The sequence below is a fragment of the Crocuta crocuta genome, unplaced genomic scaffold (assembly GCF_008692635.1).
Source record: "Crocuta crocuta isolate KB4526 unplaced genomic scaffold, BGI_CrCroc_1.0 scaffold32, whole genome shotgun sequence".
Lineage (NCBI taxonomy): Eukaryota > Metazoa > Chordata > Mammalia > Carnivora > Hyaenidae > Crocuta > Crocuta crocuta.
In genome coordinates this window covers 2,015,535-2,036,454 of record NW_027529424.1, presented here as the reverse complement: position 1 = coordinate 2,036,454, position 20,920 = coordinate 2,015,535, and the positions used below count along the sequence as shown (strand labels likewise).

Here is a 20,920-nt window from a genome sequence, read left to right as displayed (position 1 = left end):
GGCATCACATGCCCCACAAGGGCACCACTGGGACCCTGGAGTCTTCTTTACAGGGGAGCAGAGAGTGCAGTGCAGGACAGAACACCTTCCCGCTGGTGCTCACCCTGGTGAGCAAATGGCAGGAGTCTGTCAAGCGGGACTAAGAGTATATATCTCAGCTTCTGCGAACTGCTGCTTCATCATCTGCGATGCCCCTTCTTCCATCAATGCGGAGACCCCACCCGCCACCAAGCTGCGACTGGCTGATGTCCTCCAGCCACTGCCACGGACCCTCGGGAGTTTAGCAGTGCTAGATCTGGAATGTCAGGGCTGCACTCTGCGCCCTCTCACCTAGCAGGGGTGCGTCTATCCCTGACGCCATCTCTGCAGATGGACCCTGGTTCTGAAGCCCCAGCCAAGTGTGGAACGCGAGATGGACCAAGGTCATTAATCCTGACCCCGATGCCCAATCACGGAGTTGCTTCTCAAGGGTGGAGAGAGAGGCAGCGTCAGGTAGAGGGAAGGGCCCCAGGTTNTGGGGGGGGGGGGGGGGGGAGAGGGGGAGCGGAGAATCAGCACACTGAGCCCTCTCCTCCCTAACTTTAACTAGAAGTAATACTACTCAAGCGCTGTGAAGATTTACAGTCATCCTGAATAACAGATTGGGGTTTGATAATGGATAGATTCCCTCCCTTTGACCTTTTCCCTTTTTAGGTTATTATTAAAACTCAGAAGCCACGGTGATCAGCACTCCTGGTGATCTGATGGAAGAGAAAGAGGGTCGAGGTCCTTTTTTAGGCTAAATCACGGATCAGTGCAGACGGATTCTTAGTCCTCTGTCCTGCCATTCCAAGAATATCTGGTAGCCCGACACCAGCTTCAGGCCTCGTCAGCAGGGCTGCTCAGAGGATGGAGCAGGATTCTCTGAATTCAAATTCACATTATTTAATCCATTTGGGCCTTGGTTTCCATAATCGGTTGAACGGAGGTGATAATTCCACCCTTTCTCTCACAGATGTTTTAAATATGCATTACGGCAAAAGAATACATAATTGCCAAATAATAAGCCGTGCTGGATGGTGGCCCAAATTGAGATCCCCAGTGATACAGAGTTAATATTTCCACTGGATGAATTCCTAAATCTTGGCTTAGCGCAGCCAGTCTTCTCCCGGTGTTTTATTGGGTGCTTTTATTCCCCTTTTCCATGAAGGCTAGTGGAACACGTGTTCTAGAAATGCAATCAATAGATGTTTAAACAAAAGGAGAAGGGCCGGGAGTGGCTGGAGAGACCGCTCGCAGGCATGCACGTGTACTGGTGGCTGGGGCCCCGGCGGACGTGTTCCAGTTGACAAAGGTCAGTGCACACACAGGGAAATCACCCAACTGGATGTGAGCCCCTTAATGGACTCCGGCACAGTCCAAGGTCTGGGTCTTTTATGAAGGTAATTTTTCATATCACTCCTTTGGAGAAAATAGCCTGTGGGCATCCCTGGAAAGGCACCGAGTCCTAAGCTGGGAATTCTTCCCAGGCATCAAGGTAAAAATGTGCCATTCCCCTGCAGGAGGGAACCTGCCTCCTCTCCTGAAGGAAGCAGACTGTTGGTGTTTTGCTACCGCATTGCTCAGCTAGCCGAAAAGCGGGGACTCAGGAAAGCGGGGTCTGGGAACCAGGATCTTCTTCGACTGGTGCCAAGATGACAGCCACCCTGAGAGGTGGCAGCCAAGTTCAAGTGTCAGGCAAGGAGGCACTGAGTTTGGGTAACAAAGAGGAGAGAACAGGGCAGAGGATGGAAGCGGCAGGGAATTAACGCACCGAAGAATTTGAGGAAGAGGAAAGACTTCAAGGTTAAAGCCTATAGGATGGAATGGATAACAGTGTCCCAGCTGTGAGCACCATGGAAGGCCCGGGGAGGTCTAGATGATGACTTTGGCTTTGGACCTGCTGCGTTTGAAGCACTTGGGAGGCCAAGAAGTACCTGGACGTAGAAAGCGGACGTTCTCCACAAAGAGCAACTTTTTGTGGCGAGCTAGAGAAGGAGCCCAGCCCAGGGGGCCATATTCTGCTGGGGGCCTGTCCCTAAATGTAGACTTGGAGAGCTTTATCTCCGGGAGCATTCTGCGAGGTGCCTGTTGCGGTCAAGTAGAAAAATAGGTTCATTCTTGGTTCTCCATAGTGTTAGCACAGGATCTACCTCCGTAGCTCTCCTGTGGGCATCTGGTTTCACAGAGAGAACTCAGCCCGGAGCACCTGCGTATCCTCAGTGACAAACGTGTCCGCTGGGCAATCTCAGGGCGCCCCAAGCTTTCCTCCAAGGATCAGTTCCCCAAACCCAGGATAACTCAGCTCCGAACAGGCTCTTCCCAAACACAGCGAATACACAACCAGCCCAGGATTCTCTCTTCTTGATTAATGGTGGCAGAAAGAGGCAGGAAGTGGGGGGGGGGGAGGGTCCTGATATCTGGCCAGTGTACTCGCCCACCTTCCATTACAGGTTAATGAAACACTTATATTCAGCTGAGCTTTGTCTGATGCTGCCGCCCCTCTTGGTGGCATTGACACTGTTATGTTTCCATTTAGCTGAGAAAAATGTGGCCACCATTAAATAGACTGTGACATCAAGATCACGCCCATCAGTAACGGAAATGGCTACGATTAGCTCTGATATGTTTGCAGCTATTCAGCAAATAAAAAGGGCACTGAACGCAAGTTTAAATTTGCTTCACCAGCTAAGGTAAAGATGCATACTCCCGCCTGTTTAATGAGCCCTTTAACTCTCACTTAGGCTCTCCCACACCTTCTGTGGTATCAGGATGGCTATGTCTGAAACTGCATCCCTGACCAAGCTCTTTAGGAAGAACTGAACTCTGAACTGTTTGTGTCCTGCTCTTGAACTTCTGTGAACATAGTTAAAAAGTACATGTGCTGGGTGTGAGCATTCAGTATTCGTTGGAAGATGGAGGCGTTCGAGATTAAATGCCTCTGCGGTTACACGCAATGAAGGTTCCGCACAGACACTGCCTGGGGGCTCCAAGGACTGGGTGCTCCTGCTGGACTTGGATGGTGAGATCCTGGCTTCGCCCTTGAACCTGTGACAAGGCGGCCTCTCTGACTACCCAAAACCTTCTGCAAATGAAGGTGACCTCATAAGATGTTTGCAAATGTTGGGGCGCCTGGATGGCTTGNGGTGCCTGGGTGGCTCAGTTGGTTAAGCATCTGACTTCAGTTCAGGTCATGATCTCATGGTTGGTGAGTTCAAGTCCTGCACCGGGTGAGCTCACGCCCCACTTTGGGTAAGTGTGAGCCCCGCTTCTCTCTCTCTGCACCTCGTGGGATTCTCTTTCCTTCTCTCTCTTCACCCTTGCTCACTTGTGTCCCCTCTCTCTCTTTCTCACACACAAAAATGTTTGCATATATTAACCATGAGAAGCAAATTATATTTTCTGCAGTCCCCAAATAAAATTTACAATAGATTAGTGAAAAGAAAATGTCCACCGTTTCTGATATTTGATTATGCCATACCCTCCCTTACTGGGGAAGGCACTGATCCGCGTTTTGCTGTTTCATTTCAATGATTCCTATTTGGGATAAAATAGGCCAGTTTCAAGAGGCCACGTGCCACATGTGATAGTAAGGAAAGAAGAGACAGATGCCGCTCCAAATGACCACCACCACCAAAAGAATAATAATAATCTAAGGGTTTGTGTTATTATAGGAGGCTCAGTTTAGTTTAAGATATATGCTCCCAAAAAGGGGCTTGAATCTTCATTCCGCACTAGCATCCTAGCACAAGAGCACAAACACGTGTGTCCCCGCACAGGCACTGACATGCCTTGGACACTCAAGGTCACGTCTACTGGGAATGTAGCTATACTGTGACCTCTGCCATTGGCAATGGACCAGGACAAACTTGATCCCCCTTTCCTGTAACCATGCAGCCCTCCCAGACTTTTCTGGACAAAGAACAAAAGAAGCAACAGGATGGACACGGACACGTACCTGACACAAAAGTATAAAACCACTGGTCCTGACTTTTTGGGGAAGTCGTGTTCCAATACTCTTCGATCTAGTTGAAGCCAGTTTAAGTGTCCCCTGAGGAGAAGAGAGACAAATTGGTTAGGACTCTGGAGTCTGCAGAAGCTTCTTGTGATGAAGGTGTGTGTGCCTTAGAACGTGCCGGGTCACAGATGGATGTGGACCTTCACCTCCCTTGCAAGTTTTCAATATCTGAAGAACCCCCAGGGATTATCTGGGACATACAAAGTCAGAGGCAGATACCGTGTGACATGAAGGAGGGGACTGGCAATCAGGAAGTCTGGGGTTCCCGCCCGGCTCTCCATTTCCTGGACTGCGCTGAAATGAAGATGTAATCATTCTCTCTCTTGTTCTGAATTCCCTTACCACCACACTCCTCGGTGCCTTTTTATCCTGAAGGACTCAGAACCCACTTCAGATACCGTGAGAAAATTTCACAATTTCTTGCTGGAAGCAGAATGGAGTAAAAAGTGAATCACAGACAGTTACAGTTTCTTTCAAAATGAGGGCTGCCTGATTTAACTAAAATAATCAAGATCAACAGATTTTAATGTAACAAAGCAAAAAATGTTTAGTTCTATGGTCTTAGCTTCCACACTGTGACTAACTTTTAAAACATTACCTTCTATCATATTTCGATTCAAAATGAGCCTGATTTAAGGTTATAATATCCCTCTTACATTATATTATATCATATAATATTCTGAGCACTATATGCTATTCCTAATATTTTTATATCTGAATGAAGAATAAAGGTGTAAAAGCAATTCTAAAATAAATAAAATCTGTTGGTCTCTTTTTAAATAAAATGAGGGGTGTCTGGGTGGCTCAGTGAGCTAAGCATCTGACTCTTGGTTTCGGCACAGGTCATGATCTCATGGTTTTGAGTTCGAGCCCCACATTGGGCTCTGTGCTGACAGCATGCAGCCTGCTTGGGATTCTCTCTTTCCTGCTCTCTCTGCCTCTCCCTTGCTCACTCAAAAATATATAAACTTTAAAAAAAATGAAACTTACACCCATCACATGACATTTTCTGATCCTAGGTATTTACCTGAGAAAAAAGAAAGCTATACCCATGCTAAGACCTTCACAGACAGATGCACAGACACTTTACGTGCAACAGCTCAACTTGGGAACAACCCAAATGTTAATGAGCAGGGGAATGAGCATCGCATAGTTACAGAACAGAATACTTTGCCCCAATAAAGACAGTGAGCTACTGACGCATACAGCAACATGGACGAGTCTCAAAATAATGACGCTGAGTGCAAGAAGCCACACAAAAGAGTACAGACTAGGATTCTGTCCACATAAAACTCCAGGAGGTGCAAACCCATCTCCAGTGACAGATGGTGCGTCGGGGGTTGCCCGGGAGGCAGGAGGGAGGGCTTTTAGCGAGGCAAGAGGAAACTTCTGGGAATAACGGATATGTTCATTATCTTGATGGTAGTGATGGGTTCATGGATGCAGTCACATGCCAAAACTTACCAAACTGTACTCTTCAACATGCGTTTATTTATTATATGTCCATGACACCTCATTAAGGCCATTTTAAACACAAACCCCAGAGACATTTGATGATACACAAATGGAGTTGCTTGTGCATTTCTTCCTTCTCTCTCTCCCTCCCTTTCTTCTTTTTGTAAATATTAATTAATCACCTTCTCTGAAAAAGGGACTGGAGATGTGGCAGTGAACAAAATAGGCATGATCCCTATTCTCCTCGAGATTATATTGTTCTAGAGGGAGACAGACACTCAACTGCTACTCCAATTCATTACAGAATTACTAATCAGAATGGTAGAGGACCTAACACCTATGGTACAAGGATCATGAGTAATGAGAACATGTAACGACCTGATGGAGTCTGGGATCTGAGAAGCACTGCCTGGCGTTCGAGAGAGATTTGAAAAACAATAAAACTTAACAAAGAGAAGGGGAATGTTCTGAGCAGTGCCACCAGCATGTGCAAAGGCCCTGAGGTGGGAAGAAATCTGGCATGTTGGTGCCCTGTGAGTAGACAGGGATGAGGCAGGACCTGGGAGACCACGGTGAGGACAGGGGTCCTTGCAGAGTGAGGCAAAGCCACAGAACAAGTATGAGCAGAGGAGTCTGCCTTTTCCTCTCCTCTCCTGACCCAGTTTCAGTCTACTAGCCTGGATGGCCGCGCCCTGTAATCATCTTTACTCAGGAAGCTCATGTTGAATAGACCCAACTGGTATGTAAAATCTCCTCAAGGTTACAACGCTGTATAACGCGTTTATATTATATACCATATGTGACAAGGCTGGACTTACTCTGCGGATAATGTGAGACAAAAATTGTCTGATTCACTGCATTAAAATGCTTGCTCCTGTAAGCAAATGCTTGCTTCCAACAAATGCAAGACAGAAAACACACTGGAAGCTTCCATTTCCATTTTAAGACTTCATTCAAGCTGCACTCTTAGCACAAAACCTGTCTTTCAAGGAAGCCCAGGGCCGTGGCTTGAGAGATGGCTTTTGAATCTGCTTCTAGAAGAGTTGACCACCTGAGGAACTTTGGCTCTTCTCCCTCCTTCTAAGAAGCTCCATCTAGAAAAAGTGTTTTTTTTCCTTTTAACTTTACCTTTCAGTTTTGTTTATTCTTCTCTTAGTAGAGTAAGGACAAAAACTATGGGGAAGAAAGTTTGCTAAATAAAATGACTGGATCAACTTTTTCCAGAAAGGTGGGATTAATTCCCAACCATCTAGAACACGGGATCTGGAAACATAAGGCCTGGGTGTCAACTTTGTCTCCAGTCACACTCGAGATGCTGATAATGCCCCACGGGGTCACGGTTTTTCAAACCTCTGTGTCTAAGCACCCACCCCGGGCATACATGGTGCTCTACCTACCACACCCCATGGAACTTTCTCTGCATATGTTGTCTCCCCAGTAGACCTTTTACATCTGAAAAACAGAGACCTGCCTCATAAGGTAAAAGTGTGTGTGTATGATCAGTGCAAGGTGTTAACACAAAAGTTAGCCCTAATTATTGGTTCAAATGTTAGAGTCACTCTTTTCCTGCCTCTGAAAATGTCCAACATCTCTCAGAATCTTCCCTCCTGCACGCTCTGTACGATGACTCTGATCGTGCTGTTTCTCCTCATGGGGATAGTCTCTCCATCCTCATTATCTGAACACCAGCCACTGTTCAAGGCTGAGTTCCACTCTTTCAGAGAAGACTTTCTTCATTGCTTCCGTCTGGGGTTTCTTTCAAACTTCCCAGGATTCTGTTTGGGTCATCTACAAAGCCTTCAGCATACTCTTACACAATTATTTAAAAAATATAACCCGTCTCTCTAAGGTGTAAGTTTTCAACCCTTAAACAAAAAGTCATCTCCGGCACCTAGCACCAAGCCTGACGAGTATGAGGTGCTCAAAGGCACGAGCTCACTGACTGGATGACTGTCACCAAAAGCAATGGATTCGTGTCTGCAGCTCAATTTACGAAGGTGACTGAGTGACAACGCAGAGGTCAAGGCCGCCGAAAGAAAAGCTGAATGTTATCCAGAGCCCACCCCACCCCCCCTCAATGAGAGGCACACCCCGCCACGCCAGCCCATGGTGGCGGTTGAGGGGAGACTCCCGTGATGGTTATGAGGCAGACAAGGAATAAGGAGAAGGCCAAGGTCAGAGCCTTTACTAGAGTTTCCATGGGAAAGGTGAGACAGGGAAGGGGGAAGAGCTTCAGGTGGGCTCGTTTTAATGATCTTGGCAGGCTCTGAAGCATCGGGGCTGGCTCCCAGCCGTCTGGTACCTAGCCCTGAACTGATTAGGGGCAGGGCAGTCCTGGCTCAGCATGTGAGAGTTCTAGAAAGAAGCTGGTTCAGAAGAAGGGCTCTGGGTCACAGGGGAGATGCAAACAGCTTTGGCTGTCTGGCTCTGGAATGTATGGATGCCAAATACGTAGAGAATCTGAGAAAACAGAACGGCAATCCACCCACTGACCACGCAGAGTTAAACTTCAACCTCTTCCCTGACAGTAATCTGTGAGAGAGGGTCTGGCGTGAACTGTCTTTTTAGGACCTTCACAAGATAAATCCACAGCCCAGTACAATGGCCCCACATTACTGATCCCACGAGCTGCTGCGGATTCGACCTGGGTCTCAGGGGGAATGAAGGAGAGGTTCTGCGGTGAAGAATCCCGAAGTGGGGACACTATGCATGAGGAGACACAGATGTGGGCATCACTTGAATACACTCTGTTGAGGCTGCTCCCTGCCCTTCCCCATCTGCGATAACAGAAGACAACTGAGGAATAGAGTCCCTCTCTAATTTCATTCCTCCCATTAAACTTTTTTAAGCGTATTTATTTTGAGACAGCGAGCAAGCGAGTGCACAATTGGGGGAGAGAAAAGAAGGGAAGAAGAGAGAAAGAATCCCAAGCAGGCTCTGTGCTGAGAGCAGGGGGCCCAATATGGGGCTTGAGAGATCATGACCTGAGCCAAAACCGAGTCAGACCCTTAACCGACTGAGCCACCCAGGTGCCTCCACACTAAATAGTTTTTTAAAGAATGGCATTTATTTAATTGGAAATTCCTTTGTTTGCGGCCATATATTGATTTGGCATTTACCAAGCAATTAAATAGCTAGAAAGTAAGAAAGAGGTCAGGAAGCAGCAAGAACGAGAAGGCCAGAATCCACTCAAATTGAATAGCTAGCCTCCGAGGAAAAATGAACTTTTCTTCACTTCTTCTACTTGAACTCCTCAACCCACAACTGAGGGTTGTGAGGGATGGCATGATGCACACACACGCGGGGGTCTGACAACCACAGACAGGTGGATGTCCCCCCACCCGGAGCCCTGGGACCCTCAGGCGGAAGAAAGCCAGCCTGCTCCATTGTATGTGCCTGGAAAAATCTCTTCACTGCAAGCTGCTTACAAAGACAAAGACTAAAGGCACAGAAGACTCATCCAAGGTCCCTGATGATAGCTGCCTGGTATGTGGGCAGAAGCTAAGAGACAGATTAAAATGTAAACCGGAAACTCCAGTCCACAGGAGGCCGCCATTTTTGGCTCCTGAAAATATTTTCTGCTCTTGTATTTGGTTCAAAGTCACATCTGCTACAGCCAACAGTATCAAGGATTCCTCACTGTGCAGGACGTTTCACTGCCTAGGTGACATCCCCCAGTCCCGGCACCAAGTCCCTTCCTCAAATATTTCTTTTTTCCTTAAGTGAAGGTGGGATGGGGAACAAATAGGTCAAAGGAGCATTTTCTCTATTCAGTGTAACTAAGAGATGTCTGATAGCTTGGTTTTCATTATTCCCATTGATTTTTCATTTGAGAATTCACATCAGTGCATTTACCAATAACAAAACAAAAAAACTAAAAAAAAAAATGCCCCAGCAGACACTCAGAGTATTTATGTTACTGCTTGACTGATAACTATCTTTAAAGCTGAGCAAGATAACACTCATTTGGTTTATGGTGGCAATAGGTCAAACCATTGGGTCAGTAATAAATATGCAATGGCTCCCGGGCAATGGAAATTGGATGCATTCATTTAACACTTTGCTTTAAGCTGCTACATATAATACAAATGGATTTTTTTGTTGGAGGGCTGGCACCTTCAAAAGAGATGGCTCTAAGGAGGGCTTTGTTTACATAGTGCTATAGGAGTGGAGGTGTGGAATAAGTCAGTCAGAGCTGATGGCTTCTCCTAGGAAAAACAGTATGCTGTGCCTTTTGGAGGTCATTATTGTAGACAGGTCATTTCCTATGGGATGAGTTTCCAAAGAAAGCCAATGCTAGGGCATGAAATTCTTACAGAAGTCACTGGATAGAGGGGGTGGGCGGAGAGCTCTTCAAATGGAAGAATGTTGAGTTAGTTTGTATCCTTTGTCAGAAATGCGTGTTCTCATCAAGGACAGCTCAGCATGAGTGGTTTGGCTAGAAACTCTCAAATAGTGGCCTTCAAGTGTGTGTGTGTGTGTGTGTGTGTGTGTGTGTGTAAGAAAGAGAGACAGAGAGATAGAGATTAAGATGCGTATCGAGGAAAACAGATTAGTAAATAATGAGCTGTTCAGTCCCACAGATTTTATGGCTTTAATATTTTTATTAATGGAGGAATTGTTAGCTCCACTATGTTCTCTTAAGGCTGTTCCAAATTTTCTTTTATAGCATCCCCTACATTATATGTGGTTATTTATCTCCTCAACTAAAAATACAAGCCCTACAGAGGCTCAAAGCTAGTCACTTCTGTATTTCCATGCTTAATAGTGGAGGCTAAACAAACAGCGAATTAAAGAACGAATATGTCAGCGTCAAATATACCTCATCGATCAACATGGCTGTCGGTGTGATGACTGCCAACCACATATAGACACCGCTCCGGCCCTAAACAGTCTCCATGGTCGAACTCACTGCTCACCTACCTCCAGGATCTGAGCTCCACCATACGGCTCACACTGGGAATGAAAAGGTCAGGAGAGAGCATGGATGCCTAAGATCGCCCATTCTTTTTTATTTATCTCAGCTGCACACAGGGGGAGTTCTAAAGCCCTTCTCTGGTCACTAAATAGAAGGCAGGGTGGTTTGCCATACAGCTGATGTCTACATCACTTTCCCAGAGCTGTATCTTCCTGTCGCTTCTTCTGCAGTTGGAAAGTTGCTTTCCTACTTTATTTTTATGATTATTTAATTTTTTAAATGTTTATTTATTTTAGAGAGAGACAGAGACAGAGTGCAAGTTGGGGAGAGGCTGAGAGAGAGGGGGAGACACAGAATCTGAAGCAGGCTCCAGGCTCTGAGCTGTCAGCACAGAGCCCGATGCGGGGCTCAAACTCGTGAACCGAGAGATCATGACCTGAGCTGAAGTCGGACACCTAAACGACTGAGCCTCCCAGATGCCCCTCTAGTTTATTTTTAAATTATAGATAAGCTTGAGAGTGGGAATGTTCATCAACTTCTCAGATGCCTCCGCCAAATGCCAGTAACGCCAGTAACGCTTGTATGGACACTGCAGGGCAGAGGACTCTCCCCACGGCCCCAGCCCTGAGATTACTAATGCTTTAGACCTAAATTATTGGGCTAAATCAGACTCTGCAAATAATACCAATCAATGGTGTGATCACTTGAAACCTAGCATGTTGTTAAAAAAAAATCCTTAATTGGTTCTTATGCTAGGATTCTGGCTTCACGGGGTCTGTGAACCCTCTAAAATTTAAGCATAAATTATGTGTGTACACTTTGGTGGAGGCAATGGAATGTAACTTGTTAACAAATTTCAAAGGGGTCTGTGATTAAATAAGAGGCTGAGAACTAGTCATTTTCTTAATTGGTGCCTGAAAATACATTCTAGCTGTACCTGGCTTTTAAAATGTGCAACGATGACTAAAAACACATTTCTTTCTCCCTCAACTTTTTAAATACTACTTAAAGGTTTTCAAACATGAATACTCGTTTACAGCATCTGACACACAATTCTTAGCATTTATAATAGGAGATTCAGATTAAAATTTAAATACACTCTGAAAATCACTACTTCAACTTGGGGAGTGCTTGACTATTTCTGTTAAATAGGCTAAAAGTCATTTTAAAAATTTTATTATCATTATTTTTTTAAGTAAGTTCTGTGCTCAATGTTGGGCTTGAACCCACGAACCCTAGATCATGAGTCACCGGCTCTAACTACTGAGCCAGCCAGGCACCCCTAGGGTAAAAGTTATTTAGAGCTTTTGATGATGAGATCCTCTGTCAACAACTTAAAATGTAACAGTTAATAAAAAAATTAAACACTTGGGTGGTAAGGATGTTGGCATGTGTCCAAAATCACAGAATAGCAGGCGTGAAATATGTATAGTCCTTTGTATATCAATTACATCTCAATAAAACTGTTTTTCTTTAAAAAGGAACCCAAACAGAGGAAACAAAACGCTGATGGAAAACAGATCCAATCACTGAAAACAGGGCTTTACTGATTTAAATGATGTAACCAGAACCATGGGCTCTGAAAACCAAAACAAAGCACAAAACAAAACTTGGGTGCTAAGACACTGCAATAGAAATAATTCAAAAATAAAAGGTACCAAGAACTTTCCTGAAATGGTGGGTGCCAATGACTGATAAATGAACATTTCAGTGATACCATATGTGCTCATGGGAACACTACATCTGAATGAGTTTATTCTCAAATGTTAGGTTTCCTGAGTCTCCCCAGGACAGAGAGAGCCTGTAACTGCGTAGGTCCCTGGCACGTGTCATGATATAATTGGTCACGTGTGGCCCCCAATATTTAGTCTGAGTGAACTCAGCTTCTCTTCTTGGACAGTAGGAAGAAGCAGAGGAAATTCCCTCCAACTTTCCTGTCTTTTCTAGAACGGGGGTTTTCAAACTTGGCTACAGCTTATAATCAATGGCAGAGTTTTTGAAAGGTCTTGATGATCTGGTCACAGTTGGACCAATTAAATCAGAATTCAGAGAGCAGGTCTCAGGTACTGGTATTTTATAAAACGTCCTAGGGGGCGCTAGTGTGCAATCAAAGCTGACAGCTGCGACTCTAGCAAAACATAAATATTTTAAGACCGAATTGATACTGGGCTCTTACATTGATTCAGAATGTTTTAAAGGCGGCCGAAATGTCATTGTTTGGATCACCAGCATTCAGGCCATTTACAGATGATCATCGATAACTCTTTCTATTAGTTATTAAAAATAAAAGGGGGCGGGGCGCCTGGGTGGCTTAGTCGGTTAAGCGTCCGACTTTCGCTTAGGTCATGATCTCGCGGTTCGTGGGTTCGGGCCCCGCGACGGGCTCTGTGCTGACTGCCAGCTCAGGGCCTGGAGCCTGCTTCAGATTCTGTGTCTCCCTCTCTCTCTGACCCTCCCCTGCTCGCGCTGTCTCTCTCTCTCTCCTAAAAATAAATAAAAAACATTAAAAAAAATAAAAAATAAATAAATAAAAGGGGGGCAGGGAGGATGCCTGGTGGCTCAGTGGGTTAAGCAACTGACTCTTGATCTCGGCTCAGGTCTTGAAATCAGGGTTGTGAGTTCAAGCCCCACATTATGCTACATCCTGGGTGTGGATCCTTCTTAAAGTAAATAAAACAAAACAAAATAAAATAAAATGGGCTAAATGCAATTGGATCCTAGAACAGAAAAAAAGACATTGGTGAGAAGACTGGTGAAATTTAAATGAAGTCTATAGTTTAGTACCGATAATAATATACTAGTACCAAAGTTAATCTCTTCGTTTTGAAAAATGTAACATAGTCTGTAAGCTATAAACATCTGGGGAAGCTGGGTGAAGGGTATTTAGGAACTCTGTGCTATTTTTGCCAACTCTTGTGAGTCTAATTCTTTCAAAATAAAAAAGTTAAAAAGGCGAATTAAAAAAGGAAACAGCGAAGCTAGTACTAATGTGTGGTTTAGCTAACAATATCAAATACCCTCGGGCACAAAGTCATGCCCTGTGGATTTAGGTACCTTATTAAAGAATACAACTTACGGTGTGAGAGAAGCTTAGAGAAACTTCCTATTTCCTGTCTTCATTCTGCTTTTATGTATATTTCCTCCAGCCCCCTTCAGATCCTACAAGATGTCATCAACTGCAGTTAATATGAGAGGGCTCAGTGGCAATATGTGACCTAAAAGTCGTATCTTCTACCGTAAGGAATCGTAATAGTGCCTGTGGTATCTCACCCTTGGCTCAGTACCGTACAGCTCACAAGCACTTTCTGAATGTCAGTCTTGTTGCATTTGCATTAGGAAATACGCAAACCCACAGAATGCACCATGGGCCGCAATAAAAGACGAAACTTCAATTTCATTTCATTGTAAGAGACACAGTGTGCACCTGCACAAATCTCTCTCTCCCTCTCTCTCACACACACACACACACACACTCATTCCACATCAGAGTACACACCCACAGTTCAGGCATACACTTTATTAAAAGAGCCTGTGTTAGTCTGGTAGCGCCGAGAGCGAGGCATAACGACCCCGTGTGACCAGCACCCTGGGCCGGGTCTCGGCCGCAGGCACTCCGTTCTGGAGGTAGCTGTCATTCTGTTTCCTACCAGGAAAGGACGAAAGTCCCGATTACGAATGAGGGCATCGGCCACCATCTGTTGGCCCCAGGTGTTGTCAGGCCACAAGTGACTATGCCCTGAGTCATGGCCGTCCCTTTGTTTCTGTCACCTTGTCCTGGTCCCTTGGGGGCACTGGGTCTTGATTTCCATGGGGCCCCTGGCACTGGCCGGCTCTCCGTGAGTCAGGCCCACCTGGCAGCCGCGTCCTTACCCACATGGCCCCCGCCAGCTGCCTGCTGCTCCTACGAGCGCCGGACGGACCCTCCTACCCAGCCTCGGGTGAAGGGGATGGTGACGGCCACTCTTTCCCTAGCCCGTGCCGGAGGACGGCTCCCATTCTCCCCAGGACCGCCTCCAACTCCATCGCTCAGGGGGAGCGGGGCGCCTTCTGCCAGCCTGGCCTCACGCTCACACTCAGGGGCACACTCACGCTTCCCTGGCCAGCCCAGAGACCCAAGAACACAGGTTTCCACGGCAGACCGGCCGTTTGACGGGCCAAGCGCCGCTGCTCTGTTCGTTCCCACTGTCCTTCCTGTACCACGCGGCTCTGTCTGTCCTCTCTCCCAGGAGGAGGGTGACTTTCTACCTTCCCTCCCGCCCCTGCTGTTCAGGCAGCGATGTGCAACATTCGGCAGGAGTATTTCTTCCTCGTCGGCCTGGGACGACATGCTCCTTCGATGACTGTTGTTTATCCAAGAGAGAAGTCTAATTGGGACTCATGGAGAGTTCACGGATGTTTTAACAAGAGTAAACATACTTGGGCAATGTGAACAATGGGATATGATTAATGGGAACTTCTGGTTTCCTTCTAATTAGTGAAATGCATGAATAGCAATTTAGAGGGTTTCCCAGTGATTCTCAGGAAAAGGGGCAGAAAACATCTGTATCTGTGAAAGTGGAGGCTCTTGTATTTGTGTATTTGTTTTAAAGGCTTTGTTTTCTTACCGGGCTGGCTCCTTCCCACCAGAGCCCGCGGGCTCACAGCCGTGCTTCCTGGTCGGCCTTTCAGGCACAGGGATCATTCTAGACCAGGACTAACACCCTGGCTTTCCTTCCTGCTCAGTTCCCTACGGGCTCCAGGGGACAGGCTGACCTGGCTTCGCCTGGCTTTCCTGGGGACCACGTGGCTCTGCTCCTCACCCCTGCAACCTGATCACACCACCACCTGAAATGCTGCTCATTTGGAAGGCAAATGTTCCAGTTTAATCCAAGATGGCCCTAGTTTATGTGTCCTTTTACTCCCACTGTCCTGATTCAGATAATAGATTAGACGGCCAGCTCCTGAGGCTAAGTGTACCCATGTGCAGATACATCTGATGACCTCTCCTCATCCCAATGTGGATGCCTCCTGTCCTTGCTTCTGAACCCGTCTTGCTTTGAGGGCGCCATCTTGATTGATGGGGCCTGGACTGTCTTGTTCAGTCACTCACCTAACCCATATCTGCTAGTATTCTAGGAAATCATCTCTGTAATTCCAAATACTCGGGGTGTGTGTGTGTGTGTGTGTGTGTGTGTGTGTGTACACAAAGGGGAAAATATCATGAAACATCTCCTTTTTTGCATCTTATCCAGGAATCTGTGCCGGTATTCTCTTTTGATAACAGTATATTAAGAAGGAAATTGAAATTTTAGTAAAGATATTCCTTACCTGTGTTGCAAAATGCCCCTTTACTGAGGCAAATTGAAAACCACTGAAAACAAAAGTACTTTTCACGAGAGGGACAATATGAATTCTCGGTTTCTATATTTGATTTCAGCCGAGACAGTGAAACTGCACAGATACTTTTCATTTTGAATTTATCATCAAATTCATTTCCTGTTACTGTTACTCTAACACTGGAGAGAAATAATTTAATTTCCAGAGGTTTTCATTTAACTTTAATAGGAAACAAACCCATTCAAACCTACTTTAAAAAAATAAACATTTCAGTTCTCAATATGAACCTGCTTGACTGTAAGAACTAGTTTACCTAATAATTTTATATTAGCATCACCCTAATTATATCCTTTGGCTGTTCCAGGCGTGATCACAAGGTCTTTGAAATTTGGACAACGAACTTGGACTGACCCCATACGGCAGGGACCCAAGTGGCCTACAGCTGGTTCTGCTGTGGCAGCTGGGACCTTCCCTGCAAAATCAGAGGGCCCGGGGTAGCACTTACGTCTCATCTGTGAAGGCTATTCCGAAGTACTCCTTCTCCTTCAAGTTGAAGTGAGATGCCACGAGGTCTAGGAGCTCCTTGGCCAAGAGCTTGGGCTGGAGGGAGAATGAGACGGAAAAGGGACAAGTGAGTAGAGGTGACTCTTCCTAAGACACACGATCTTGGGTTGATATAATTTTTTAAATGCAATGTCTCAAAACTCAAGGACATCAATGTAAGTGATTTTTTTTTAACGTTTTATTTATTTTTGAGAGAGAGAGAGACAGGGCATGGGCAGGGGCAGAGAGAGTGCGAGACGCAGAATCTGAAGCAGGCTCCAGGTTCCAAGCTGTCAGCACAGAGCTCGACGTGGGGCTCGAACTCATGGACCGTGAGATCTTGTTCTGAGCTGAAGTCAGACGCTTAACCAACTGTGCCACCCAGGCGCCTTGCAAATGGTTTTTGTAAAACCCAAAGGAGCAGACCACGAGGACGCTGCTGAGCAGAAAGCCAAGTACAGAGCCATGCACAGGTGGAGAGCTTCCGCCTTGTTTCCCTACTAATTTGTTCTATGACAAATGATACCCGCCTGTTGGCAGGGCCGTCAGGCCCTCTGGCTTTCCTTCCCGGCACAGGAGAACATTTATACTGTACTGACAGGAAGATGCCTTATTGAAATATATTTTTATGTATATGCACTTAACGTACATTCACATAGTATTTGCTACGTGTCAGACCCTGCTCTTAGCACTTTATAAATACCAGCATCTCTGGGCCTCATCACATCCCCATGAGTGGCTCCTATGATCAGCCCTGTAGTATAGGGGGGAGATGGGTGCCAGAGATGAAGCAAGCTTGAAGAAGGGGATTGGAATCCCAGCTCCAGAGACTCTCCCATAGACCACTCTACATGCGCCACGATTTTAAATCCAGACAATAAAAGTACTGTCCTCTGGGAATGTTAAAATTAAGGTCAAAGAACCTTGGGAATAGAATTGAAGAATAAGTTACAAACTCACCCTCCAGCTGCCTTTCCAAAGGAGAAGTCTCCATATAAGAGTGTTTTTATCAGAAACTCTTTTTTAAACACCTCTGTCAATCGGGGCTCCTGGGTGGTTCAGTCAATTAAGCGTTGACTCTTGGTGTCGGCTCAGGTCATGATCTCACAGTTTGTGAGTTTGAGCCCTGTACCCAGCTCTGTGCTGACAGCATGGAGCCTGCTTGGGATTCTCTAAACCCCTTCTCTCTCTGCCCTTTCCCCTGCTTGGTCTCTATCAAATAAATAACATTTTAAAAAAAAGTTAAAAAAATCCAAATAAACCTCTCTGCCAATCTAAAAGAACATGCTAGAACTTTTGGCATGAAAGTACTATAGATGATATGTGGTCAGTACATCGTTCCCCATAGTCAACTGTGGTTGAGATGCCCACAGAGCACCAGACGGTGAGGTGAGGGTGGAGGGAAAGGCCGTCTGAAGGAGACGTGGCCAATGGGAGTAGTTATTTCTAAATCAGCTTCCAGGTCAGGTATCTGCAAAGCCACTGTCCTGACGACAATTACTGTCCCTCCCCAGCCCCCCCCCNCGTACCCGATGGGTCTCCAAGCTCAGAGTGAAAACAAAGATTCCAGAAGAAAAACGTGGTTTTTTTCTGTGTGTGTATACATGTGTGCACATTTATGCTCATCAATATACCTTCCCGAGTATATTTCCTACGCTGCTGGTTACTCTGTTGAGTTTCACTGTTAGGAGAGGGCAGAAAGGAAATGTCAATCAAGAGTCACTTCACCTTTTAAAACAAGTTTATTTATTGTGAAAGAGAGAGAGAAGGGGAGGAGGGTGGGGCAGAGGGAGAACGAGAGAGAGAATCCCAACCAGGCTGCATTGGTGTAGAGCCTGACATGGGGCCCTAATCCCACAAACTGCGAGATCATGACCTGAGCCAAAAATCAAGAGTTGGACATTTAACCAACTGAGCCACCGAGGCGCCCTCTTATTTCAGGTTTTGAGTGTTGCTATGAACTGTACCAAATTCATATGCTGAAGTTCGAATTCCCGCTGCGGTGGTCTTTGCAGACAGGACCTCTAGGAGGTAACTAAGGTTAGATGAGGTCATGAGCGTGGGGCTGTCACAAATGGGAACAGTGACCATAAGAAGACACATCAGAGAGACGGCTCTTGCTCTCCCTCCCCACCATGTGAGGGCACAGGGCCAAGACAGCCAAGGCAGCCGTCTACAACACGAGAAGCCCTCATGAGAGTTCAATGAAGTTGGCACCCTGGTCTTGAACTTCCAGCCTCCAGAAGTGTGAGAAAATACATTTCTGCTGTTTAAGCCCCCCTAGTCTGTGGTGTTTTGTTACAGAAGCCCAGACTAATACAGGTACATTTCCTTTAATTCAACAAACATGTACTGACCATCTCATGTGAGCCCTGCACTAACCCATGAAGAAGGACACATGAGCAGCACGTAGCACCTGCTGGTAAGGAGTGCTTATCAGGGGCACAGAGTATGAACTAATGTGCATTTTTAAAAAGCCAAAGCAGATGGTTTCCCTTTGCTCTCTCCCTCCTAGGCTCACAGGGTGGCAGCCTCTGGGCCTCAGTGACCATCAAGTCACCAACGAAAGTGCCTGGAAATGACGGGACTAGGTTTGAGGCTACAGCAGCATTTTCCTCTCCCCAGGAGACATTTATCAACAGGGGGTTCTATCTGGATAAACTAACACCCTCTAATATTCTATCCTCTTGCTCAGGCTACAATGGGAAAAAGTGAAAAAGTATTCCTTGTAACCAACTGGGAATTTCAGATTTTACGGAAGACCCTCCTTCATAAATAGCAGGAAACCCACATTGGAGGAATGCATGGAGTAGAAGTGACACATTTTGGGATGTCACTAATAAATTACAAAGTAGATCAAGGCGAGGGGGCTCGTGAAGGTACAGGCTGTTGTGGGCACCACCTCCGTCCCCAGAAGTCCCCAGCTGCCCAGATACAGAGCACTTGATGCACAGGCTGTGACTGAACTTGGAAGGTACTATGATGGATCTTTGGGCACCATATTTCATCCATCCAAATCATTGCCATTCCTTTACAAGTAGTCACAGGATTTCTATGATGCCTGCTAATTCTCATAACATTTTTGCTAATCTTTCATATTGCCTTTGAAGCCTGTGTCACATATGTAAGAGCATCCTCACTGGAGAGAAATCTCTGCACGCTCAGAACGGATCTGAGTTTTTTCTAAGTGGCCAAAGTCACTTAAAGTCAAGTGTTGGGAGTGGGGCAGCAGTGGAGGAGGTGAGCACACTGGGTCACACTGGTTTTATAACATGGGGTGATTATTGTGGGTTCTTGGGGGTTATGGGGACGTTTCTGGCCGAAATATGGAAATGACAGAAGTAACATTTCCTTCCCTTTCAGAGTTAAACGTTAAAGCCAACATCTCAATGGAATTGATCAGAGACACAGAAACTCACCCAGGAAGGGAAAGAATTACTCTCAGAGCTGGTATAGCTCTTTTTTGGAACATGATGAAGCATAGTAATCATTCTATGGAAGGGGTGGGGTGAGTGGAAGGTGTGTGTGGGGTGAGGAATGGAGGGGAAGCAAATATGGTCTTAGCCAACAGGCCTTGAATACTGAGGCCCCAGAAGTAAGGCCATTTACATGGTGGACATGGAGGCCTGGAGCGACTCTAGCTGACCATATGAAATGCTGATCCCTGTAAGTCCCCTTCTAAAGCCATGCCTTCTGAGGAACTTAGTGAGGCAGCGCTATGGCCCAGATACGGTGCTGAGCACTCTCCTACATGATCACCTTACCAGCTAGCATGAGAGTCTATATCATTCTTTGCCAATGGAGATTCTGAGACTTGGAGAGGTCAGGCAGGCTGTCTGGGTCTCACAGCAAAGCCAGAATTCCAAACACGGTCAGGCCAGACTCAAGGGCCACATACATCATGTCTCTGCCTTCCTGTCTCTGTGGACTCTAGTTCCTGGGTGAGAAGTCGAGGCTCATGTGCCCTCAGGGCCGTGTGCGGGTGAGGGTGCTATCACTCACCTGAGGCCAGTACACTCACACTATGGATTTACACGTTGGTACTTTGAACTTGGGTAATGTGAACCTTCCCCTGAGAATGAATCAGCATGCTTCAGGGCCGGCAGAGCTTGAGAACTGACCTGACATACCGAAGAAATCACCAGAGTAATGGATGCCATTCTAGGAGCCTCGTGGAGACTGACTTTTGGCTGCTCTGTGGTGACACAGCCCTGTCATTTACCTTGTAACCACAACCCTGTCCACAGTAAGAAAACGAATTTTCTTGGTGACTCACAACCACATGAGCGATAACCGTACTACCAGGATAACCTCTCCCGCCTCCAACTACCTCTTTTAAAGAACTGTACCTATGTCAACACATATCTTGGTTAAAAAACGAAAAGGGTCAGTCCCGTTACTTTTATACAATGGCTATCATAGGTCCTATGCGCCACTCTCTGTGAAAAGCCTAAATTTATTACCCACAGTTTACAAAGAGGAAAGTAAAGGCACTGAAGGAAGATAACAGATTCCAGAAGATGCGGAGGTGATATAGCTCCTGAATGTTACACTCCTGGAGAAGCCACACTCTCTTCCTCCACTGTTGCAGTGACCGGCAAGCTGCCGCATCGGTGAGAAGGAAAACTGCAGTCCCACAGGCCTGATGGATG

At 46.1% G+C, this 20,920-nt stretch overlaps 1 protein-coding gene across 1 annotated transcript in view; it reads right to left on the bottom strand.

The window, feature by feature from the left end:
* Nucleotides 1-20,920, bottom strand: part of FRMD4A (FERM domain containing 4A) — a 316,596-nt gene that overhangs the window by 136,462 nt on the left and 159,214 nt on the right. Inside the window, 2 exon segments of the mRNA XM_077758468.1 lie at nt 3,977-4,069; nt 16,231-16,325. Of these exon segments, the coding sequence (XP_077614594.1) occupies nt 3,977-4,069; nt 16,231-16,325 (188 nt within the window).